The sequence below is a fragment of the Pelecanus crispus genome, chromosome 1 (genome assembly GCF_030463565.1).
Source record: "Pelecanus crispus isolate bPelCri1 chromosome 1, bPelCri1.pri, whole genome shotgun sequence".
NCBI classification, from domain to species: domain Eukaryota; kingdom Metazoa; phylum Chordata; class Aves; order Pelecaniformes; family Pelecanidae; genus Pelecanus; species Pelecanus crispus.
In genome coordinates this window covers 57,831,978-57,859,262 of record NC_134643.1, presented here as the reverse complement: position 1 = coordinate 57,859,262, position 27,285 = coordinate 57,831,978, and the positions used below count along the sequence as shown (strand labels likewise).

At 40.9% G+C, this 27,285-nt stretch overlaps 1 protein-coding gene across 1 annotated transcript in view; it reads right to left on the bottom strand.

The window, feature by feature from the left end:
* The window catches only part of MRTFA (myocardin related transcription factor A), a 97,747-nt gene that overhangs the window by 10,612 nt on the left and 59,850 nt on the right, over window positions 1-27,285 (bottom strand). Inside the window, exons 4-6 of the mRNA XM_075727990.1 lie at window positions 17,615-17,680; window positions 2,174-2,229; window positions 497-572 (exon numbers count right to left, since the gene is read on the bottom strand). Of these exons, the coding sequence (XP_075584105.1) occupies window positions 497-572; window positions 2,174-2,229; window positions 17,615-17,680 (198 nt within the window). The remainder of the gene's footprint in view (window positions 1-496; window positions 573-2,173; window positions 2,230-17,614; window positions 17,681-27,285) is intronic.

Here is a 27,285-nt window from a genome sequence, read left to right as displayed (position 1 = left end):
TATTTAAGTTATAAAGATAACTAAAGTAGCCCTTGTGATTCCAGAATAGGACAAATTCACTATTCTCAAACTGACATCACCAATTCTTATTCATTTTTTCCTTTTCAATTGTGTCCAAAGATGTGGTACTCAACAGCAGCATAGTACTCCCTCTCTGAAACTGAGACGCTTACTAATTAGATCAAATCTGCCTCACTCCCTCTTGGATATTTTACAGTGTCTTCCCTTAGCAGAAGAGCAATCCACAGTCATTGCATTTCATTGTTGCTCAGCTACACAAAACTGCACAATTTTGAGTTCACACAACAGATTCTTCTGCGAATCTCCATGCAAGCAGAGTTGAATCCCTCCCAAGAAATCATGCAACAAGCATGATCTTCTGCCTGTTCCCATCTGAAAGAAAGACTCGGGGGTCAGAGGCAAAATAGAAAGCTGTTAAATAAGTTATTACGATAAAGTTTATTGTTGATGTTTTCCTGTTTAGCATGTGCCATACCTTCCAGAATGTGCATCCTAACCAGCTCTGATCTCTCTGGCCGGGATCGGATTTTCCGTTTCAGATAGTCCTCTGTCTACAGCAAAAATAGACAAGCAAGAACCAATTTCAGTTGATCAGACACAGGCACGAGGTAATCTTGGACAGCACAAACAAGAGAAACAACCATCTTTAGTTGTTACTGAGATCTAAATAAACACAGAACAGAGAAGGGGCATATCTTCTGTCCCAGAGCACCCAGAGAATGAGCTTATTCTAAAGATGACCTTCTACCGTACATAGCCTCAGTGTAGGAGTGCACTGATGCCCGGAAGAACAGAAACTGGAAAGGACTTCCTCAAGAGCTGAAGCCCTCTTTTCCCCTTTTATGCAACACCACTAACTTGTGTCAGGGTGCAATTCAAGACATTTCTTTTTACATTAAAGACAGATGCACTGGTTCCATTATTCACAGCAAATACTTTCATATACTGCCGGCATTCGGGGCTGACTTGTGGTTTGAACACAATCTTTTATTTGTCTAAAGATACGTTATTTGTTAAGCTAAAGACCCCATGCACTCCCTTGGCAGGCAGAATCTAAATGCTATGACAAGACCATTTAATTTCTAGAACTGCTTTTAGCTCTGTCTTTGGAGAATGCACTACAGAGCAATGTACAGAGATGACCCTGTCCAGGCTGAGCACGTCACCCTTTACATAGCCAGACAGGAATCTGGGAGCAGTGGGTAACAGACTGGTAAGTACTGGCCATCAAAATGGGCCTTCAGAGAAAATAAATATTAAAAGTCAATCAGAAAACTGCACCATACTTGCTCAGTTGCCAACACCAAAATACTAACTTAATAAGAAGGTTTTAGGAAAGAAGATGAGGAAGAAGCAAAAGCCTTTGGGACACTGGTCTTAATGCAAAGTCCACTGTTCCAATCCTTCCAGAGAGTTTGAAGTGCTAAAACTGCCTTACAGGTTTTAATCATAGCTGTTATTTTTTCACTTATGTTGCTTTCACTTTTAAAACAAAACTTAGCCCAGCAGTCATAACAGGTTTTATTCCCCTCTAGGCTAATCAGAAAAAAACAACTATCCCCAGAGGCCTTTTGAGGAACAGAAATCAACAAGAAACCCCCCAGCTAGCAAAGGTGCAGCATGAAGTGTGACGCCTGGCTTCCTCTTTCTACAGAGCCATAAGTCTGTGTGATTTCAGAGTTACAAAATTCAGGGGGGGATCCTCTCTACTAAATTTTCAGTTTCTAATGTCCTAGATAAACAAGTGCACGTGCAGGTAACAGAGAAACCATACACCTTCCTCAAAGGTGGAATTGAGTTCCACATGATAGGAGCATTTAAGGGCAAAACAGACACCATAAAAATAAAAATGTAAAGTATATGGCAGCGGGGAAGAAGACTATCAGTGACTTCCAGAAAGAAGACTCCAGGGGAAATCCAGGCACCATATTCAATGGGTTTTAGGCACAACTAGTTCACTCAGGGTTAACCACCACCACACAGAAGCTAAAGCACACCCCCATCCAACACATCTCTGGCTGCACAGCACTGTAATGCATCCAGAATATGAACAATTTCCTTCTGCATCTCATTAACATCTACAGGATGCCCAGAACAGAAGACGTACTACTCCTGACTTCCCCAAAACATTAAAGAGTGTATTGCACCTTACCCTGGCCCGCTCCAAACTCCTTCTTTGTTCATGAAATGCAGCTGGACTTTTCAGAGCTGTTGAGAGAAAAACATGTAGAGAATGAATTAGAATGATGGAAGTTCTCTCACTGCATGTCCCTTCAGGCCAACTAAGTTAACAAATACACTGCAGCAACTGCCTCCTGCATTTTTCAACACACTGGAGCAGATCTCCAGCTGGTATAAAGCGATGCGAATTGACATACTCCATTTGACAGAAGAGGAGCTACAGGAGCTGACCTGGACTTTTTGTGGGCTACTGAGGAAAACACTATGGGCTACACTTCTAGTTGAACTAACCATTGCTCACAAAGTTGGGTCCAAGAGCATGAGTCAAAACCAGCACCCCCAACAAATGCCTTTTACAAGCTTCAACATGGAATAAAGTGTCCAGGACCCTGAAGTAGGGGAATGGCACTGAAACATTGAAGAGATACATGAAGTGGTTGGAAGGATGGGGGAGGATCCTAATGAACTGTAAATCCTCTTCACCACCTTTGAATGTCAAAGGAAGCTGCAAGTCTTTCCTTAATCTGCACCTGTGTTTTGTGTACATGCAAGGGCTGGTTACAACTTCTGCAGGTCCACAGGACGTATATATTGCTCCATGTAAGAGAAACTATCATGAAAACAGGAACACTTGGACAGGAAAGTACATCTGTCTGTTGACAGAAAACCAAGACTTGAGGAATTAACAGCACCTCTCCATATAACAGACCTCCTCGCCCCCTTGGGCCCAGTATAAAACCAGAGCCAAAATGGATCATGTTTTAAGAAACTGATCCTCTGCTGTCCAGGACCACACTAACCCTGGAGGAATCTCTCACTCTGCCTGGCTCCTCTGGAGCACACAAAGCTCACGTCCCACAGTAAAACCAGAGAAAGAGGGTGACATTAGTTCTAACTCAGCAACGGTAAGTGTCACTAGCTCCTCACGGTTTTCCTGAATCCGCAAGTAGCTTGTTCTTTAAAACAATCACATTGTGGCTTGTATTCAGAACTAGCTGAAGGGAACACAGTAATTTCTTTTCATATTTCTGAAATACTCATATTTAAAACTGCCTGAAGTTTCTAATTTACCATCAAGCTAAACAGCAAAGTTAAAAAACTTCAGCTTTAAAGATAAGTTGCAAGTCTTTTGAAGACAGAAATCTAAATTTGTACAGTTAATAACTCCAAAGTATTGCCTCTAGGTCCTATGAAATATAGTCTACTCGTATTATTTTTCACTTAAGACCAATGATTAAATATTTCTCAAATGTAACTTCATAATGAAATCACAAAAGACTATTAAAAAATAAAAGCCCTTGCGTAAAAGCAATGTAAGAAACTACTTCTAATGCATGTGTAGACTTCTAAACTCCTTCCTACAGAATAAAACAGGGTAGCCAAAGACAAAGTGTTCAGAAAGACACACGTTCCTCAAAATATAGACAGAGTCCCTCTAGGTTCACATCAATGGGGTAAAAACTAGAATTTAGTCCATATGCCAGGAATTCTGAACACACCAGGGCATCATAGATGGGATTCAGACTACAGAAGTGAATGAAGAATAATTTGGAGAATAAATTAACAATAATTGAGAACTAACCATAGCAAGTCAGTATACATACCCCTACAACGATGGGACAAATAGTTCCTGTTCAGATTAAAGACAGTTTGGTACAATCTGCTATGGAGAGAAATCACCAGAGAAAGTTATGCAAGCTGTGAAACGGGAGTGCACTGATTGCACTTTGGGATAAACCAAAGTAAGGGTAGAATATGGTTTTGCAATAACTGCAAAAATACTACAAAAAACTTCACTGGCTAGCTGAGACACCTTCTGGGCAGCCTGACCACCACACTTCAATGAAGAGTAAGCAACAGATAATATTGTGAAATACTCTTTTCAAGCTGCATGAACCGCTTGTGAATAATCACGTGCTTGAACTTAAACACACATTTCTTTCATTGTATGCATATCACAAAAAAGTGAAATAAAAGTTCAGGTACTCTTGGGCAAAGATACCATGCAATATATAAATTGGTTAAAAAATCTACCCTGGAGACAAGCGAAGCAGACCTCATCTTGAGTCTTCAAAAGCTCTCTACCACCAGAATGTGAAGGCACGGCAGTAATTCTTTACTCTCCCCTTCCTGCCTACCTCTGCCATTAGTAAGAGGCAGCACATGAACTTTAAGTGACATTTCCCTGACCATAGCAAATGGTCAGGAAAGTCAACTGCAGACGTTCAGCTGATTTCACAGGTAGTCCAAGAAAACTCTTGCATAGAGAAGAAAAAAGCAAGAAGAAAAGAATCCCCAAGTAAAAAAAAAAAGAACCCTCCCCCAATTCACATACACATTAAATAGTCAGTAATGCAAAACTGCTACAGGAAGAATCTTGTAAAGAACAATTTCAGTCTCTCATGACTAGTCCTCTGGAAACAAGCACCGGGTTGTAGCTCTCTGGGCTGGCAACATGACAGAGGACTTCGTATTCAACCTCTGAAAATGTCAAGAGGGCACCAATCCTTCACTGCTTCCCTCAGCAATCTAGGATGGGGCTGACATGTCAGAAGAGGGTGTCTATTGTAAAATTATACTCCATTCAAAGTCAACTAAGCACATTTTTCTGGCTTTGAAGTGACTACATATCCCAGAGCTGTGGAGCAACTCTGTTAACTTTACTATAGCAAATGGAAAAAAAGAAAAATCCTATGAAGAACTCTGAAGCAGTAAGGCTCTGCGTTAAGCTCTACTGGAGACCCACAATGAAGATATGTCCCTCTTCCAGTTCCCACCACTGCCCTTCCCAGCCACTTGGCACTGATCCCTACAAAACTATTCCTGTCCTCTGTACCCTGCTGGTTAGCTCACCCGAGTGCTGCTTTACCCATTCCACTCAAAATTACCCATATTCACAAAGCTCTACTGTTCTTAGCCATATCAGCTGTTCTGGCTCATTCTGATGGTGTACGCAAATGAGTGGCTTAGCTGGCAAAGCAGAAGCAGTGGTAACCAGGTAGGCATGGGCCAAGACTTCTATCACTGACTCAGGATTCATGTCCACAGCCCTTGGTACCTGAAGCAGTGGATATAACCACAGAAAATAAGGATGAGAAAACTCCCATCACCTAATCCTTTCTGACTGCTCAGGCTGGACAAAATACACTAAACTATTCCTTACAGTAGTTTGTCTAACCTGTTCTTGAAGACCTACCATGAAAAAATGCAATATTATTGCAGAGAAATGATCCCAGTGCATAGATCTCCTTACTATTTAAAAACCTTTCCAAATGTCTAATTCGTATTTCCCTTCCTACAATTCATACTCATTATTCCTTGCCTTACCTGCAATTGTTACAGAGAACAATTTATTATTTTCCACTTTGCATCTATCCCTATATATTTTAAAACTTTGGTTTTCCTACAGTCTTCTGCTATATAAAATGACCAAAGCCAGTTGTTTCAATCTTCCATTATAGATAACATTTCCCAGACCTTTGCTTTTCTACTCTCTTTTGGACTCCTTCCATTTGATCTGCATTTTTCTTGAAGTATAGTGTCCAAAATTGGGTACATATTCCAGCCTAGGCTTTATCAGCTTTTATAGAGCTAAATGATTATTAAATTACATTTCTCAGTTATATGTCCCAGCCAGTTTGCCTTTTTTGTGTACCTAAAATGCATAACATGTTCACTTGTGCTTGGCTCACAAACCATGAAAGGTCTCCAATCCTCTTCCGCAGAACTGCAATATAGCCAGCCATTCTCCATCCTCAATTCATGCCACTGAGTACACATACCAAAATGTAGAAACTGCATTTTTCTTTGGTTTTGTCCCTATTTCTCAGCTTCTCCAAATATTGTGAGTCCAAATCCTGTCCTCCTCCCAACCTACTAACCTGCAAGCTTATAAATATGCACACTATTCCCTTGTTTACATCAAATTACTGAAAATACCAAATAGTATCAGACATGGACCTCCTCCCTCCTCCCTCCAAAGCCCTGCTCACACATTCTCCCAGTCTGACACCAAGCCTTTATTCCAAAACTGCTCTCTCACCAGTTGCACACGCAGCTTTGAGTTGTCCCAGCTTGCTTATAAAAACGTCAGGCAAGCCTGTGTCAAGCACATTACTAGACCCAGAAACTGCAAAAAGACATTTAACATCCTGACTTCCCCAGGAGGCAGTTCAACAAATGCTTAGTCTGGTGGTAGGTCCAGCTTAAGTAATGACTTCTTCTTCCCCCTCCCCCATGCCCCACTCATTTCTGCCTCACCATCGACAGTCCAACTGTACTCATGCCGCGCAGGGAGCTGTGCTAGGGAACTGTCACCATAAAGTACCTCCAGCACTTCCCCATGGCACTTGTCCCTCCCCAAAAAGAGGTACTAGTTAACTCGGTTTAAATCCTTCATCTGTCTAACTGCATGGCCAGCGTCACTAGCTTTGCTAGCAAAACTTTGGGTGAGCCCCTGATGAGAATAGAGTGCTGCCAGAATAAAAAAAAACTTGCCAAAACTACAACAGTAGTAGCTGTGGAGAGTTTTTGTTTTCTACTGTATGCAGAAAAAAATTCCTTGACACTTCTCTGCTACTGGGATATCTGAGAATGCAGAAGTAACTTGTGCAATGCCCAATTTCAGTTAGGTATACCTTTTGCTTGCCCTTCTGATTTTGTTTCTACATGATAACGTGCGTGGTATTTTCATCCTCGATAAATTGCAGTTACACTTTCTGCCCTTGTTTGTGTACCTAGGCCTGGGACAAAGCATGTTAGTCCTCACTTATGCTGACAGAACCGTTTGTGGACTCAGATCATAGTTGTTTTGAAAGAGTTATTTTAACCTGGACTGGTATGCTGGTTTACAGCACAGCTCCACAAATAATAGCGTCAGCAAAACTGAGCAAACACTGCCCTGCCAGACAAAGTCAGAAACGAGAGGCTGGGTTTAAAGCCAGCTCTGCAGCAGGAGCCCCCCATGCTGCTGAACCACAGCCCCCATGTCTGCAGACTGCCCCATCCACCTTAGGAAAACAGCCTGATGTTAAAAAGTGGCACTAAAAATGGTTTAATGAAAGAATAGAAGGGACAATAGCATCACCAAGAGGGTTGGGGCCAGCACAGTCCAGCAGGTGCCCCTCACTGAGTTGCAAACACTTTTGTCCCACTCAGACAACCACCTGGCAATTTGCAACATCTACTGTTATAAGGACAAGCTTGATACCCCTCACCTTTAGATGACTGACAGCAGGACATGATTTTCCTACCACAGATGGGTTGGCTAGCAAGGATTTCATTAAATTCCTACCACATACATCCTAGTTTTTTAGTCTCTCTGCTACTTATTGTGGAGCATTTTGATGCTTCATCACTAGAATTCCTGAAGCATTAGTATCTTTTGCGGTCACACCCTTAGCTACCGTGAGAAATCTCCCTGGAGATCAATGATGCAACTGTTTTGTGCCTCCACCCTGCTTCAAAAATGTTTGCAGCTGTACATTGCAACTACGGTCCTTCCATCTGACCTCCCAGAGTTAAGCAGCAGCAGCACAGAGGACCATCTATGATGATCCACACCTTTCCACACAAAGCACAGGGATGGAAGTTGCTAATCTTCACTTCAAAGCAATGTACTAATTCCTATGAAACAGGGTCCAAAACTGCAATGCATGAATTCAGTGGTCCCTCAGTCCAAAACATGTTTTGAAGATGACAATGCATGAATTAAGGGAGATACTGCTGCAAAGCATCAAACTGGTGCTGCTATAAACAGACGGAATCAAGGCTCAGGAATCAAACCCAAATCTTGAATGTAACAGCAGAGACAAAAAGCCAGACAAAATGCTTCAAACGTTTTCTGTTCAGGGTTCACCCTGCAGCATACAAAGGCAAATTTTAGCCTTGCAAAGCTTTCAAAGAGCGTCATATGCAGATCTTCAAGTTCCTGTTACCTAGTGTGAGAAATAAGTGGAATCAGAACCAAATTCAGTCACTCTAAGAACGAAACATAGCAGGGGAAGGGGACTGACCCAACTGCTGAGAAAAAGAGGTCAAAGTATTTGTACACCCTGCCTTTGCAGCCGACAGAAGACACCAAGGTTTGCAAGGAACCAAATAAAGGGAAGAATGGCAGGCAAAAGGGTCTTTACAGGCCCTCATAGCTTAAGCGCCTAGGGGGGAGGAGAGGATGCAAAACCTTCCGCAGTTGGTAAGATCACTACTGGAGGCTATCAGATGTGTAGGCTGACAGCGAAGAGACAGCACAATATCTACCTCATCACAGACAACAAGGTGATATTTGAACTGCAAATCGGTTCGTCAGACAACATGCAATGCTTGTAGAAAGACTACTGATTCAAGTATTTTGCTCTTCAGTTAGATCAGTTCCTGAGGGAAAGGTAAACTCTTCTATGACAAAAAGAGAAGCTCGTGTCACATCCAAACTCAACTTCAGACATGCTGACTTAATTCAGAAAGGCAGAAGGCCTTCTCCTGCAGCTATTCACCTCTGCTCTGAACCAAATTCTAGTTTCTCTTGTTTACTATGCTTCTGTAAGATAAAGTTCTGCAAATAGGTTCGATGACTTCCTTTGTCGGTTCAGGGTGGGGCTCCCACTCCATAGCATTCAGTGCGTAGCATCTGGTAAACGACACAAAACTTGAACCACAGATCAAGGCAGTTGGCACTTTCTTTCTCCCTTCATCTTCACCCCACTTCCAAAAAGCATTTCTCATAGCATAGAAGAAAACAGTATTAAAAAACTGGGTCACATGCACAGAAGGAGCCGTCATCCTGCTAGTGGGGCAGTATCAAAGAGCAGCATGCTGTAGAAATATGAAAAGGGGGTGGGGAATACACAGGTGATAGAAAAGAGATCTCCATCAGCACCCATTTCTCCTTATGCAGCTCCAGGGAGTTTCACATTCGGTACACAGACCTGATCATACTTGAGAATTCTTGCTGATTTCATACCCCTGGCATTGGTAAAACCCCTTGGATTAAGGCTAAGATCTCAGTATCAAATTAAGGATAAGAAAAGAAGCCACAACTGGTAAATTGTGATTATTCAAACCCCAAAACAGATAAACTCAGAAAATTCAAAATTACCTAAAAAAAACAATCCAAATATTTTTATGAAGGTGAGAAACACATCTCTGGCACCCAAACAAATGCAGCTTTGCCCTTCAGTGACACCCTTCAAGCACAATGTCATTGTTATTAAAGAATTACGAGTGTTTCTAGACTCGAACTGAAGAAAGGCTGGAGAAAGGTTCTTCCCCACTTTATTACTGTTGCCAGCACTGCCAAAGCATGCCATTACCGTTACAGTGCTATGGCTTTACAGAGTCTTCCCTATTACTGAGCTATTCCAATCAATAGAGATAGGGCACAGAAGACAGCAGCCAAATAAAGGCCATGTTAGCTGGATTGTTTGGTGAGGCTCAGGCTGCTGTGGAAGCCAGAGCTGAAGAAGTCAAGGGCAACAAAGGCGGTAAAGGGTCTAGAGAACAAGTCTTACAAGGAGTGGCTGAGGGAACTGGGGTTGTTTAGTCTGGAGAAGAAGAGGCTGAGGGGAGACCTTATTGCTCTCTACAACTACCTGAAAGGAGGTTGGAGCGAGGTGGATGCTGGTCTCTTCTCCCAAGTAGTTCGCGATAGGACGAGAGGAAATGGCCTCAAGTTGCATCAGGGGAGGTTTAGATTGGATATTAGGAAAAATTTGTTCACAGAAAGAGTGGTCAAGCATTGGAACAGGCTGCCCAGAGAGGTGGTGGAGTCACTGTCCCTGGAGGTGTTCCAAAAACGTGTAGACGTGGCACTTTGGGACATGGTTTAGTAGGCATGGTGGTGTTGGGTTGACAGTTGGACTGATGATCTTAGAGGTCCTTTCCAACCTTAATGATTCCAGCCACCAAGCCAGGAAACATGAAATTAATTATTACTCTACCCTTAATTGGTTTAGCAGTGGACTTGGTAGTGTTAGGTTAATGGTTGGACTGGATGATCTTAAAGGTCTTTTCCAACCTAAATGATTCTATGATTCTAAGTCCTGCCTCCCTGACACCCTACCTCATAGAGCAACCCCTTCTCCTGCATCACCACTCATGAGCCTGCACAGCATACTTGCTCATGGAGCTGTTGCTCCCCAGAAAAGCCACTTTCAAGCTCCCTGAACTGGGCCTGCCCTGGTTGCATGAGCATCCATACAGGTGGGATGCCTCAGCTCAGCTCACCATGGAGCCGCGCACCAGCTGAGCTACTTACAACGCCTGAATCAGGCACCTCTCCAGAGCCCACGTCCACAACTCAGCAAAACTGTCCATAACTTTATTACAGCAGTACCTCCTTTACCATACAGCTGAAGTGTAAGATTCTCATCCATTTCAACTGTGTGAAAAGCCTGAAGTGTAGGTTTGTCACAGCAAACATGCAAAATTATTGACAGAAAGGGCTAAGATTTTTGAAGGCCCAATACTGACTTATTTTAAACTCTAACAGATATGTGTAATTTCTCAGAAAGTTCACCCTCTTTAGGAGCAAAATGGAAATTACCGCCCATGGTAACAGTTATCAGATCTATGGGTGACTATGGCTACAGCTTTGTTGTCAAAGAACATTTACAGCAAATACAGATAGTATAACCTGCCGCGTCCATCCCCATTAACTCTTGGCATTCAAAAGACATTACCTAAATCCTGAACTGAAAAATAAAAAATGTAAAACAAAGCTTCATTACAATTAGGATTATGCCACCTCCAAACTGAAAAGGGAGATAAGGAACTTCTAGTGAGAAACCCTTGATCCATGCATTCCTAGACCAGACTTCATGCCTGCTTCCTGGATAATCACCCTGCGCAAACTCTTCTGACAACTTTACGGAGTACCCGGACTCGGGGAGGTGTGGGGCCATGAGAAGAAAAAGGAGAGACCATTCCCAGCCAACGAGTAAAAAAGAACCCACGACAACTGTGGGAACATGAAGGGGAAAAAGCTGTTATTACATAGCAGATTTTACTCCCCTGAATTATTATGTTTCTCTTGCAACCGGCAGAGTTAAATCTTTTATCATTGCAGGGATCAAGGACTAAACGCAGCCTATCAAACCTTGAGAATGGACTTTTCTTTCTACAGCTTCAGAAGGGGCAGGCAGCACATTTCCATTACTAACAAAATGAACTTTCCTACTCCAACCATGTCTCATTAATCACAGAAAAGATAAACACATGGAAAACAAACACAGAAAGCTATCTAAAAATATAAACAAACCAGGTACAGTTATTAGGCCCCTGAAAATGAGACTCTAGCTTAAATGCACGGATTCCTTCCCCACACAAAGCCTCAAGGCTTTGAAATTGTGCTTCAAGAGAAGAGATCAAAGTCAAAGAACCAGCAAATAATTCCTGGGAGACAAGTTACAGGTAGATGATCAAATTAAAATAAAACCAGTAACAGATTTCTGTGCTACACGCCACAAACAAAATACAGCTGCAAGTGCCCTCTACAGCTTTTGTTTGTTTTACGATACCTGCTTAGTGTTCCAGCCTTACTCTCAGAGCATGACATCGAGTATATCAAAAGTCTTGCTGCAGCCTCTCTTTTTGAGGTCCCATTCTGTACACAGTGAACCAGGAAAGAGCAAGGTTTCAGAGGTTAAATGGAGTACTACAAAAAAGTTGTTACTATTTTTAGATCTTAAAGACTTGACAGGTTTGGACATTTTATTAAACAAGTCTGGGAGTAATGATATTTACAGTCCATATGTTTGTTTTAACTCCTTATCCTAAATGAAAGTACAGTATCAGCTTGTTTTGTGGAAAAAAGGTGTGAAAGCAAAGCAGTCACCAATGGGCAGAACAGTAGACACTAGATGGCAGGGAAGTAAAAATGTGTATTTCTGTTTTGTTACTATAAATATATTCAAAAAACTATAGGGACTGTCACTACAAAGACCTGATAGGTAAAGCAGTGAGAGAACGATGAGAACACGTTACGCAGCAGATAGGTAAAGCAGGAAGAGCTCTTTCAGGGTGTTAAAGCAAATGGTTTATCTGCAGTTCAAATATAACACACAACAATCTCGAAATGTCGACTGCGTAGCCACACTGCAACACTTCCGAATCAGTAATAGTCCACGTAGGCACAGCAGTTCATCTTCTATCCTAGCCTTTACGTAGAAGATAGAATACTGTTGAGACATTAAGAATTGCACCTGAAGTCATCAGCATGACTGTAGAACACTTCCCACCATGAAGAATACTGCATATGTAGATAACTGTGCATGTTCCAACAGCTTACTGCCTCTCCTTTCTTTGACATATATCAAAAGATGCTCCTATTTCACAGTTAACAGTTAAACAATTAAAAAAGCTATGTTTTTTGCTTTCTGACAACATTTAATATGTTCTGCTGTAGCTATTGTTTGTGACAGGAACCAAAAGTTGACTGTATCTTCAAAGGAGAGGTCTCCTTCAACTACCACCCCATATACTGTATTGACAAGTTTCAGGTTTAAAACTGGCAGCTTAGTAAGAAAATATGAATACAAATAAACTGTTAAATACAGAGCTATGCAATTAAGTTGCAGTGCATGATTTTCATCAACAAAATTACTTTAAAATTGAGAAGTGGTTAGACTATCAGGTAAAGGCTGAAGCAGCAATATCATTTTTAGCAACCTTATATAAACACAATTGTGGATGTATGGCCAAATTTGAGGGTTGAGGTGTTAAAGTCTAGAGACATGGTTTAACTTCAGAAACTCACAGGTGGCAAGCACTTAGCTTCCTGAAATCAATATCTCAAAGATCCTTGTTTTCTTGTGATGGTGGCTGTGCTGGATGCAGAGACCAGTTATAAGCTTGGCCTAGACGTGATCAACACTATATGCCAAACCGTAACCTGTGTTCTGTATCCTCAAATCACTAAGTGTCCCCAGTAAATGGCAATTCCTTTAGAATTAATTCTCAGCATTGTATCACAGCCCCCCAAAAAAACAAATACTGTATTTTAGTTTTATAACAAATATTCAATTTTCTCCACTAACATTATGGCTACAAAAAAATGCAACTAGTGATCATGAGTGGCCTAATGAGATTATAATCATTAGACTGCCTGCTGTATTACAATCATTCCTAATCACGTGACATGTTGCAATTGAACTACAGCATACTCCCCTCATGTAGTCCGGAGATAAAATACACTCCCTTCAGCAGAGTCTGAAACCCAGCGGTACAAGATTCACAAATCTTGTATTCCAAAAATACGCTCAAACAACTAAGAGGCTGCATGTCCAAGCAGAAAACTGCATCAGAGTGTTGGTAACGCACACCTATATCATGGAAACACCTCAGCGCCTGTAAAAACAGTCACATTGGAAAAACAGCACAAACTCCATCCTGTTTGGATTCTACATGCATTCATGCATTCTGCATATACAGCATCCTGGAACGCAAACATACAGTCAGAGTAGTTGGATGTGGGCACAAAAACTGGCAAACATCCAACACACTGAAGCGAAAAAGAAGCTCCTGGAAATACTCTGCCTCTACTGCAGCCACCATTCTTCCAGTTTTCAGTCCAGATGATGCCCTTTTCAAAGGCTGCCTGTGTCATCTTTCAGACATTCACAAAGCAGTGCTATAGAGCAACACAAGGCACATTCCCAGAAATTATCTACTTCTGCTTAGCCTGCTTAAGTGAATCTGATGGTCACAACACCACCTTTCCTGCGTGATTCTGCCACATTACAACCTTGCATGCTTGCCTGTATTTTGTGTTTGCAGCTAGAAGTCAAAGATCCCGATGCCGATGGATAAAACAATGGGCATGCATTTAAACCTTGCAAAACAGAAAAACCGCAACATATTTTGCAAAAAAGTTTATTGCTACATTTGCCAAATGTCTTTCCCCTACAATTTTTTGCTGGTTTAGTTGAAGATATTTTCCACATGTCCTTCTACTCAGGTGCATGTTAGCTAATGTTTTAAACATTGTTTTCAAGGGTGAAAAACTGGGTGTTTAATACTCCTCCCCAAAACCTTATAATAGCTGTTACCTTTAAATTCAACACTGTAAAAACTGACAAATCACAGGTATGTCAGATGCAGATGAAGATTTGCTTCCCACCTCTTTTCTATGGGCAATTGAGATTTTTAATCTTCAACTAATGAATCCTGCTACCAGTAAAAGGTTACACAAAGTGATAATAGAAAAGCAAGAAGAATTAATGAAGCACAAAACCCAATTATTTTGAATCCTGTCACTGCTTATAAATGCTTTATTTCTTACTACAGTACACTAAACTTTTAGTGAAGCATAGCCCTACTGTAGGTGTCTGGTGGATTGGAAAGGTTATTCAAGCGAGATTAAGTGTACTTGGTAAAAAAATGTTGAAACATTTGCCTTTCCTCTCTACCATATAAACAAAATTCCACATGGGAACAAAGCAAGCAATTCCCAGCTCTGTTCTGAACAAGCAAAGCAGGAGTGGTGTGACTCTCACTTTAATGGGACACCAACGTGTCTTCTCCCACTCCTCAGGTTTAGTGTCCAAAAACCTTGTGTTGATGGAAGCCTGAAATACAATTTCTTGTTTAGGGCACCAAGCTGAATCTAAACACCACGTAAGACATTGCAGTCAGGAGAATGAAAGGTACCGAAGTGAGTTTGCACACTAGATAGCTTTTAATGTGTAAAACAAAAACTTTTACTTCTCCCATACTTGTTTCACAGATTTTTGTATGCCTGTTTGGCTACAAGATCCAGGAACTGATCTGTATTAAAGGCTAATCTAAATGAGCGTGTAGGAGAGCACAGTAAGACCAAATCTGCACAGAATAACAGTTGATCCTGAGGAACTGACATCCACACTCTATACGTGAATGTGAAATGGGAGGTGTGCCAGACAAGCTGTGTGGTCCCATGGACTGAATGCATATTAGCTGTAGGTAGAACATTTTCCAGTTTACTTTCATCCCAATTTAATCCAACTCTCCAACTTCATTTCATGGTGCAAAGCAAGGTGCAGTAGGCAGATGCAATCAGGAGCTTCACTTCAAAAGTACCTTCCTGATGCAAGCTATAATGCTCATGTAGGTACAACCGCAATTACCACAGTTTTTCAAGAGCGTTAAGGCTCTCCAGATGGAAAATAAAGGCTAGAAGCCAACCAGCATTTCACATGGAAAGAGTGCTCCAGCTCACTTCATTCAGCACCAAACCATCCTCTGGATTCCCACTTTTGTATTTTTGTTAAATCATCGCAAAGGGCTTAGTGGGGCTTGCTTCCTGACTAACAAACTCAAGAGGGAGACATGGGGCCCAGTATAGCCACATTTAGCAGTAGATGACAGAGGAACAAGATTAAGTATCTAAATGTTTTCACAGACGGGGGTACAGGGCAGAGAGATGAAAGAACACAGGATACCTGCACATTCCTAAGAAAAATGTCTATTCTGAACTGCTGAAAGTAGAAGCAAAGCTGTCATGGCTCTGATATGCCTTCAGGAGGAACACGGCCCCTAGTCATCCTCTGTACTTCTCAGGTTAAAAATGGGACTTTTGCTTTAAGTATCACAATTTATCTCACATCTGATCTTCTCATTAAAAATGGCCCAGGCAAATAATCTTTTAAACATTTTCCTATGTGTGGTTATTTCCAGCTGGCAAGTATGGGTAAATGATATCATGACTCGGAGGGACCCAATTTCAAACCATGTTTACAACAGATCTGCTAAAGTGTTTTTCCGCCATTGCAGAAAGGACCTTTTCATGTGTCGCCAATATTTTCACAATGATATTTCATTGAGCATTCTTCTTTGGTCTGTCACAAAACTCACATGTAAGAGACATAAATGAAGCAACAAAGGGCACAAGTCTGCAAAGACTAGTTATTTAGGCTATATTTTAAACAAATTTAAGACTGACTAATTACTCTGGGTACCTTACTTGAATTACTTGCAAGGGCCTCCTTTTCAAAGGGCCCGTAAAACAGACCCCTCTCAAGAATCACAAGTTTAGCCAGCCACACTTTGAAGAATGCCAGTACTGAACATAACTTAATACAGTATTTGCATACATATCCACCTAAAACAGGAGACCACAAAGAAGTCAGGAACATTCTCTTCTGGGAAGCACTAGTAAAAGGGCACAGTGACTGGGACACTAGTCTTTCATCCAAAATTCAAATAAGTGTATTCTGTAGAAGCACATACACAAGTTCCCCAGGTAAAAATAAGAAGACAGGCGTGATGTACTATATCTAGACAGGACAATCTTTCCTTTTTGACCTGGTAATAGAATAGAGGTAGGGGTCCCAAAAACATCTTGAGCATGTCACTACCTTCCCGAGAGCCACTGCAGCTGACAGAGCACTGCTGACAGGTTCTCTTCATTCAGAGGGAGAGCTGACAGCCTAACCTTACGCCTTTAGCAAAGTCTAAGTCACATCACTGTATCATATTACAGTGTGCACCCCAGAAATAGAAGGAATGAGCAACTTCTCATTACTACACTGTCTTCAAGTAAGGTTTGTGAAATGGGGGAGGAGGAAAGTTTTTGAAAGAAGAAACATATACCTGATCCACTGCCTTTTACTAAAGCTGTTAAGTGAAACTGAGATGACCTCATAAAAATAAAACACTTGTTCTTTGGTTTTGCTTCAGGTTGTTACCTATAAGTCATCTAGTTCAGAGGTACCAAAGCATGATGAAACTATTTGTCACATCTTTTTGCATTTTGGGGGGAAGGAGGGGAACAAAACAAAAAAATATCTTCTCCAACACTAACCTCACAGTGAATTTATTAAAGCTTGGTATTAGGGTATATCCTATGTGTCCACCCAGACAAGTAAAAGTTCTCTGGCTCTGCAGATTTTGCCTTCCCCTGCAGGAAGGGGACTGGCCCATAGGACTCTTTCTAGCTATGTTTCGTAGCTACAAACATAAAACATGGACCCTTGTTGGTTAACATCTTGTATGCACTGCCCGTTTTCACTCAGTTTATAGAATCTGTATGAACGAAGTTACAAGTGCCTCAGAGGTCTGGGGAGCTGACAAACAAGAACAGAAACTGCAAAGGCAGGAAGCCTGTTATAAAAGTGATTACCAGCATGGGTGAAGCATATAATGCACTTCTAACATAGCATGTTCTCCAGAAGACTACTCTCCACTGTGATCAAATATAAACATTGTCTTGGAGTACAGTTACACTTGGAGCCATTACCCTCTTTCTCAGTATCAGACGTGGCCCCATTACCTAGAGTACCAACGCTTCAGAAGGACCAAGTTGGGTGAGACAGGGTGGGGCTCTTATATATGATGTTTTTCATCCACAACAGAGGATCTGAACTTTCAAATAGTATGTGAAACCATTCTCCACTCAAAAACATGCATAAAAACACCAAGACAAAGTTTAAGTAATACTTACGCGGCATGATCCCTTGGCTCACCAGCTCCTCCCGTGTGCGTCGCTGCTGGAGCTTCAACTGCAGCACTGCACGACAGCAGAGAGAGGGAAGAGAAGGAAACCCATCAGTGTGAGAAACAACTGAAGAGACATTTTCAAACGCATCTTGTTTTCTTCTTTGGATGCCAAGGCGCTAGTGAGCAGCAGAACAAAAAGACCTCCCTCCCACCCTGCTCCCCTGCACCACTGCAATTGCAGAAGTGGCCTTCAGCAGTCAGGTTTCCGTATTCTGCTGCGGGCAACAGGGAGAGGAAGTTGCGCAGGGTCTTGGCAGGGTGATAAAAATCCGCAAGGCCAGGCTTGTTTCTCAATTCTTTCTAGAGCACCAACTTCTTTCCAGACCATAATATTAAAAAACAAACAAAGAGAAACACCGGCTGACAGTCCTCCAATAAACACAAAGTGACACCCCAGCTGCTAATGACTCCTGAAAACTCTTAATTACCATGTGTAGATTCAATTGATATGACAGAATTATTGGTCATTACTGTAAATTACAAGGCTGATTTCCTTCCTCAACTCAGAAATTCACCTTCAGAAACATCTCATGAAAGTGAAATATCATGGATATATCTAGAAGTGTCCTTGTTCCACAGCTAAAGGAATCCCTTATCACTAGAATTTTTCCTGTTTGTTTTAGAGTAATAGAACATATGCATTACCTGTATGAAGTGGGTTTTTTTTCCTAATGCAAATCTCTGGAATAGTCATAATTTCAACATTCAGTTTATAACGGCAGTTTCCCTTTAAACTACACCATCAAAGCAATATTCTAGAGATTGTTCTTAAAAAGTCAAAGACAGCTTCTATACAAAAGGAACCTTACAAAACCAAAGAAAAAAAATCACATGCGCATGTGCACACACATGTCCATATGCACACACACATCAATTTAGGACAACCTGAGTGAACATCAATAGATACTGAATCCTGTCTGCAATTAAGCCCAAGCTCCTAAGTATACACTCAACACAAAATATTATAGAATTAATGGCATGGCATCTTCCCTGCTTTCATTTCATTTTCTCTGTTAAGCTTATGTCCATTGTACTGTCCACATACGAGAAGTCCACACAAACATACTGGAAGCATCAGACAGCAAAACTACTCTACAGTCCAACTATACTATCTCATTATAACCCTTACGCTTCCTTTCTCGAGGACTTTTCTTGTCCAATACATTAATTTCACACATTATATCCAAATTTATACTGTACACTCCCTAAAGTAGGGATCAAAAAATTTAAGGAAAAGATACTACTTCATCTACTTACACACATTATCACATTTTACCTGTTTGTTTCAACCTCCTATTTGCAGTTTGCATTTGACCAAGACACATCTTCCAATAAGGGTTCTGGCCTTCATATGAAGTTAACAAGAGATCCATCTCTTCCTTGTTTGTTTGCACAGCGGCTAATCACCCTCACTTAAATGCACACTTAAATTTTCACTTGGATTTGTCTAGCTTCCACTTCCCTTGGCTCTTGATGTACCTTTCTTTGAAAGGTTTATGACAGTGAGAATATATTTCCTACCTGTGGAGGTACTTCTGTACATAGTGTGCAACCAAGTTACTTCTCTGTCTTAAGCCAAACTAGCATTTCTTAATATATGCATCCTGGGCAGGAAACTACTTTTTTTTAGGACGGGGAAGGGAGAGAGGGAGGGAGGGTGTACAGAGCACCATGCTAATTCTGTGTGGGATCAGCCAAGAGCCAGAGCGAGGAGGAGGGAACACAGAGGGGAAGGAACAGGCCCTTTGGCCATGAAACTGCAAACAGAAGTGGTAGTCCCAGACGATTCCTCCCACCCAGCGTGCGATCTCACTCCTACTTCTGTGCTAGCATGAGGGCTAATACAGTCTCATGGCTGGCCTGTTCACAGAGCTCTTCATTTGCTGGATTCGTTTTGAGGTGATCAAAACCCAAAACAGGTGATGACACATCTACACGAGCACTTGATCTAACAGCTTGCTGCGATGGAGTCAAATCTCTCACTCCCCACATCATCTCTCATGTTCCCCTGACGTGGCTGGACTCACTGACATGACAGAGACCACAGCCCAACCAAAACGGGGAACAGTTTTCTGTCTCATTAGTGAGTTGAAGAGGACAACTGTATAGCCAGGTATTTGCTAACACTAACATAAGGAGTGAGACTTCATCCTTCCAGCAGCAGTATGCCACTAAGTGATTTCAGCCCAGTTAGGTAACGGCACATTAAATCTCTATGTGGCGTTATTTCCACTAGTGAGCCATTTCAGGGACTCACTTCCACACCCTAAATTAGCACATCTCACTAAATGTATACAGGCAAGGCACAGACCTATAGCATCAGGTCTATCTCCACAGCTTTTAGTGCAGATACTCATTATTACTCATGTCTTGCCACTTCCACAGCTAGCAATGTACGTTAGCTCGTTTTGCCCCTTGCTATTTACTTGCTAGGACCATCTACTTTCCCTTCCATTTACAACTATACCTACTATTTACCTTTCACCTCCCAGAGTTAGGGATTTTCAGCAAAAAACGCCCCCACACAGGTGTGGCTGGCATTTTTTGTTCCTTGGGTGCCTAACTCTGCCCTCACATGCATAAAATGTATTTATGCACATTTTGCCCAACTGTCTCAATTTGCCTAAATGATCTAAACCATTTTTTAACGTCATTATTTATGCCTCCACTCATCTTTGTTCCATCCACACCGTTACCATCTTACATTTGTTTCCAAACCACACCAGGCTGATCCCAACTAGAAATGCTTTTCTACTTACTTTGATTACAGTCAGTTCTTAATCAACTTAAGCAGTACTTCATTAAATTCAAGGATACTTTTTAAAACCAAATATACCACACTACTAAGTTAAAGACCTTATAAAAGTCTATTACACTCAGACAAAACCTGTAGCAACCAAATTTCATGTATCCAAACAACAAAACTGCATTTCAACAGACCTGTTTTCACAAACTGAAAAGCTGAATAGCGTGATTATACTGCTATTCTTATACCATCTAATTCTTTATCAAATTTTCCATAGTTTTTTCCTGGAACTGATACCAGATCAGCCACTCTTTACTCACCCTTTTTCAGTAGTGATGCAAAACGTTACTGGTCTTTCACTCAAGAAGTCTCCCTGCTGTTCCCTGATGTATTAGAAATCAGTCTCAGCCAGACAACTAGAGACTTCATCAAAAGACTTAAAATTCCCATCCTGACTTCAGCTTCCCTTATGAATTTTCTAAATATATCTTATTTCTATATCAGTTACCATCCACTACCCTTTTTCTCTACCCATTATATGCACCTTTTATTTTTAAACACTATGTCCCTTCACAGCAAGAAACTAGCAACTGTCAAGAGGATTAAAGTGGAGAATAGGAAAAAGGTCATTTTCAGGATACTTTTAATAGGCACTAAGTAATTCCTGGGATTTATGAATGTATACACATGCATATTAAGCACAAGATATAATCAGCACATAATGCACTTTTTTTCCAATACAGCTTATTTTTGTGGCAGGGAGGAGGGCAGAAAGGATTACTTCAGTTCACCCCTGAATTCATTTTGGCTTAAATAAGTACTTGGAGTTCCCAACACCATTTCATATATTTAGGAGATCACCTGTTTACATGTGCAAGTGTGTGAATCCTATATATAGATTAACAGATGTCCCAAGAGCCAATCCAAGCCTGTTGTACATGGAGCTCAGCCAAAGGTCTAGAATGACCAGAGAAATTCAAAGTTACTCAAAGACAGACTGGAGTGTAAATCTTTCAATCACAAACCAAAAATCTTCTGTTTCCTTTATCCCTCTACTTAACCTTTAAATTAATTTTCAAATTAGGAATAAATCAGATTATATAAAGGAGAGAAATCTCTGTTGGCTAGAAAATAAGTTCCATACTGGTACTCTTCTACCCACCTCTTTTATTCAATTTGGCTATGCAGCAGTTTAAGAGGAGAGGTAGAGGAGAATTGGGGGGGGGGGGGTGTTCCAAGAGACAAATAACATTGCGATACAGGTATTATCAACAGAGTTACATTGTTAGTGAAATACAGCAAGTCATGAGTATTTTTTGTTCATCTTACCATAGAACTGCCTTAACAGGGAGCCCACAGGCATATTCCAAGACCAGAGCTTACTCCTGCCTACTCATGGCTGGTAGCAGCTCAGAGCAGTATACGCTTAATATACAGAGGCTGCACCCATATGGACACTTTCAGGACACAACTCTAGTCGTAGTACAGGGGTGCATTAGTAGTAAGCAGTAGCAAGAACAAATATTTATGATGAGCTAAGGCGGTTTTTTGCAGCTTGTCATCTAAACCTGCAACAGCGTGCCTGCCATTGCACATACATACCTGAAAGCCCTTCTAGTTCTAAACCACACTTCATCTTTCATAGTTTGACTGGAACTACTACAGACACCAGACTACAGCCTCTGCATCTCAGCATCTCAAGAGGAGGAAAAAAAAAAAAAAAAATTAATTTTCAAGACTGTGTCACGTACCGGGACAGGTTTACAACAACAAATTTAAAAAATATTCTGCATTTCCTGTTTGAGAACTAGTGAAGAGAAGCACACAGTTCTGCAGCTTGTGGTAATGCTCTGTGCACGTTATGTTGAATACCGACTTACTGCCAAGGGGAATCTGTGTTTACATTTCTACAAAACCTTTTCTTCTAAGGAATCCCAAATGATACTCAAGGTCGCCCAACCAAGGTAGTGATTAAGCACAGCCGTATGGTGGATTACAACAGACAGCACGAGCAGTAGCACTGAACAGGAAGGGAGAAGGCTGCTATAGCCAAATAACCCCATGTAGAGGGGCTGAAGGAGGCAGAACTCCCTGAAATTCAGGCTAGGATACCCGTGCAAAAAGGGAGAGTGCAAGACATAAACTGCATATTAACGAGATAGGCTGTATGTTCACAGATGTGATTTATCGATTTTGTAAATTCAGTGAAAGCAGTTTGCCCGATAGAAAAATTCATCCTTGCAACCCAATCAATAAGGCATATGATTAGAGAGAGAAACTACTGAAGAACAAGTGAAATTAGCCTAACTTCATTATCTAAGCTGAGAAAAGTGCACACGTAAGTAAAAGCAGTAAAAAGCAAACTATGCACTTTAATGCTCATAAGGGTTCACAGTCATTTATCTGTATACTGTTCAGCACCTCTGCACACCCCATTTGAAAGCCCTGTGCTACAGCATCCACTTAACTCGCAAGGAAGGATTAACACAGCATGAGCTGGGATGGAAACCTGCCAGTTAGTTCATCAACACCTCTACCTTTCAGTAACGACAAAGATTTTTTAGGTGAATTTTCACTGATCTAGCACTGAGTACGTCTGACTGGGTTTACTTTGTGAGGGTCGGAGACCACAGCCTAAGGAAACATGGCGCTAGGCCACCATTTGCAGCCCACGCATACTTTCCAATTTTTCAGTACAATGCGTACACCACTGTTAGATTAAACCAACAGCCTCTATGCAACCAACTTAATTATAATATGCAACCATAAAAGACTACTTTGACGACATGGGATATTTGCTGAACAAAATCATCACAGCTGTTTGTGCAGAACTGGGACCTCTAACTTAAATATCACAGTGCCGTCTTAACTACTGCTTTGAAGGGTGAAGCCACCTTTCCACTTACTACTCAGCCAGCAGCAGCCATTCTAATTACATTGAGAAGAGAAATTTTTTTTTCCTAGTTTCTGATTAAATAGTTACATTTGACCAGTAGCCAAACTCAGCTTTGGAATATGCAGCAAATCAGCCGTTGTTTTCAGTGGAGGTTATATCCTACATTTATGACTGAATTCAGTCCCTTGGAGATGTGGCAAGAAAACCTTTCCCTCACACAGAAAATGGTCTCTGAGCATTTTTCAGCTGTGCCTGCTTACAAAACAAATGTTGACTTGCATTAGCCCTTTCATGCTTCGACGGGAAACCAGATTAGATTCTGGTTCATACCCCAGCAAGAGCAGCATCTGCTAAACTCCAGTTGCAACACCTTTCTGTACAGAAGCAGCAAAGGGTGGTTAGTATTACCAAATTTTTTGTAGTGTCCACAAGAAGCTATAAGAAAAATTCAGCTATGATAGTCTGTGATCAATGAGTGAGTATAGGATGGTCAAAAATAATTTTGAAAATAAATTGCCAAGGTGGATGACTTTTTTTTTTCAGAGCTGTGTTTTTCTGGCACTGTCGACAACACTCCCCACACATCACACAGAATGTGCTAGAATAGGTGTTACCAACAAAGAAAAGCCAACTTTTCGGGCCTTTTTAAAGGCAATTTTCTGAGCCTAACAGCATTTTAATCCACTAACTGCTGATGGGGAACACACGCTGGCTTTGCATTTAAGCAGACTGTGCAGTTAACAGAGAAGCATTTAAGTCAAGCAGACTGTAAATGACACCCAAACTGCAGGGATTATATGACAGTTTGCTACCCTGGGAAGGCGATGCCAAAAATTCATGTCCCTCTGTGGGGTGAAGGAGAAGCAGCAGGTACACTGTTGATGATCACAATTTGCAAGCATTCCCTGTTGTTGGGAATAGCAGCCATACGGTTCTATTCATCTCAATGCATTTTAAAGAATAGCTTGGAGCAAGCCTGGGCAAAGGGACAGTTAAGGAGAAGTTTATTTCTTTACTATTTGAGACTGTCTCACATTCCACTACCTCTTTTCTCTACTGCAGCAACAACGGCTGCAGTAAATTAAAATGCAGGCAGTTTCCTCATCTCTTCCTTAGCAACCATACTACAGAGAAAATGGAGTTTGGGAGGGTAAAGAATAGAAAGATAATTTGTTTTGGTCTCTTAAACTGTTACTAGAACCTTTCACACTAGAGGCAAAAGCCACTTATTTATATTCATGCTGTGGTCTTCTCTTTGTGAGAAGTAGGATTGGGATCACTCTCCCTACACCCAAAGAGGAGGTCTGTGAAGCAGATCCTGAACAGGAAACAAAACCAGGATCAGGCGCAGTTCCCTATTGCAGGTGACATGAATGATGAAAGTGGATTTCTTAGCAGCACTGCAGAAGTCAGCATGTTCTGCCGCAATATGCTTAGATGGGCAGGTGTCTCATATCAGTTTGGGGAACACTGATAAACTCCTTACCCAGCTGTGCTTGTCCAACAGAAACGATTGTAGGCACAAAGCCAAACAGGAGGTTCCACCAAGAAAGCCATACAGCTGCATCAAAGGCAGACCTAGTACAGAGACTTGAAACTTTTTTCACGACCACCTTTTCTTTCTTATCCTCTTAGGAAGCTTTTGAGAGCATTAAAAATTTGTACAGGTGAGAACAGGAGTACAGTTCTGCCTGGTGTAGACCTAAAACCTGTATCAAGATTCCTAAAAAACAGAAAAGATCCTTCACCTCCAAAGCAACAACTTTCAGAATATTTCACAGTAGATGTGCTAGTAATAATCCAAGGATGTAATGTGGGTCACATAACACAAGGGTTGTTTTTTTCCCATCCAGCACTTCCAAAAGCCTTCAGGCTCTCAAATGCCCAGAAGCTTTTAAAAGCAGCTGAAAAGTACAGAAACAAGAGCAACTGGTCATTTAAGAAGACAAAAAGAGGCAGAAGAGAGACCATTAACTGACTCTCACCCTCAGAAGAAGGGCTTGTTTCTTGATAAAATCACACTCTTCAAAGCTTCTACATCTCAAAATGTTCTTGGGTCATATAAAATCATTGACATGACAGGCAGCTTACACATGCCTGCTGACATATTAGATGCATTGTCCATATGATCGTGTTCCAGAAGACTAGTTTTGGCTACTAGAAACAAAAAAACAGGTACAGTCCCTTTTTGTTGGGAGGATGCAGTTGGAAGAGAAATGTGAAATAGGAATAATTTTTTAAAATGTTTTCAAAGGATGATGAAATATTTGCATGTATGATCCTTTAATGAGTCAATGTTATGAGGCATTAAATAGCTCTCTTAGTGGAGACAGACAAATACGCATTCTTTGAAATGGTTAATTTAGCAGAATCAAAGGTCCCAACCTACAGAAGAAACTGGTCCACAAAGAATATGGAATCAGAAGCAAATACACAATCAAAAGCAAAAGGATCTATTTCCATCCTCACATATTACCACAAGGTAGCTGGCTCACACTGTGAGCACAACCTACCTCAGCAAGTCATTTTTGAGGCTTCATATCAAATTTGATACAACGTGGAAATCAAAGTAACGTTAATTAAAAACTGTATTTAGAAGATAAAGCCACCGTTCACAGCAATTTTAGTTTTGTCAGGACATATCATTACAAAACAAACAAAAGCAGTAGCATGGTCCAAGTATCACGACATGGTATGATCTAACCTCCAGACACGACAGAACAGTTACTCCTGTCAGTGGTTCTCAAAGGGTTAAGTCAGCATTGGTGTTCTGGGGTGGTAAAATGTGCAGATACAAAAGGAAGAACCAGTTCATAGTCTTAGAAGTTTACAATCTCAGTCCTCAATATTGCACACAATTGAACATGTTTATTTCTCGAGTGCTACTCATATATGACTCTAAATATATGCAAACTTGATTATTACTACAAAAGTTATGCTGAATTTTGTAGGGTTCTTTTTATGTTTATTTTAAAAAAGAAGCAGTTCCTGTGCATTTTACAGCATTTGCCTTTACATTCTTCCTTCATGATTTAACTCCTGCCATTTCCATTAAACATGTAAAGTTTAGGTGTAAAATTTAGGGGGGGTTAATGCCATTTTAATCATTGCTACTTTTTAATACAATGCCAGCTTTGTCTTCTTTAATACTAAAATTTTTAAATCAGATAAACATGTTACTATCAGTACATAAGTCTTTCTGTTGAACACAGAAGCCCACTCTTATTGTAAAATCTTCGTACACCTAATAGTCCATTTCAGCACTCCCCGAAACTGTTAAAATAGAATAGGACTTCAAGAAATTAACCTGAAATACATGTAACCTGGTATTTAGTAAGACAGTAGGCAACATCTAAAAATGCAACAAGCTTGTCAACAGGAAAAGTTGGTTTGCTTTCTATGCAGGGTACAGATTCTTATAAAATCGTTTTGTCTCAGTAATACTGGTTAGGTGAAAACTAAGTGTGTGAATAACTAGGCACATATCCATATCTATGGCATCTGGCTACCATGCATGATTCAACAAGATGACCTGTAACAAAATACCTAGGTAGAAAGGTCTACATAAAACTGACACACAAGACAGTAAATATCTGTAATCAGTGCTTGTTGATGCCTTCTATATATCCATTGTTACTATCTATAGCTGAAAGGGGAGCCTTGAGGGGCAAAAAACAGAGGGAATTTCCCCACTCCCCATGTAAACTTGAGTCACAGTCTATCCTGGTTTATATGTTTCCATGAAACAATGAACAAGGAGGAACTAACATTGCCCTTAACCACCTTGCAAAGAAGACCCTAGAAAGAAATTCTCCAGATAATTTAATATGACATGGCAGATGGGGACAAATGAAGGAAAAAGAAGGAAAGGGGAGATACATCCTGACAATCAGATCTACAGCTGACTACTAATGTGACAGTACAAAACGCAAGCTACACAGGGAAAAACAAGTTTGAACCCTTTTCTTTTTTT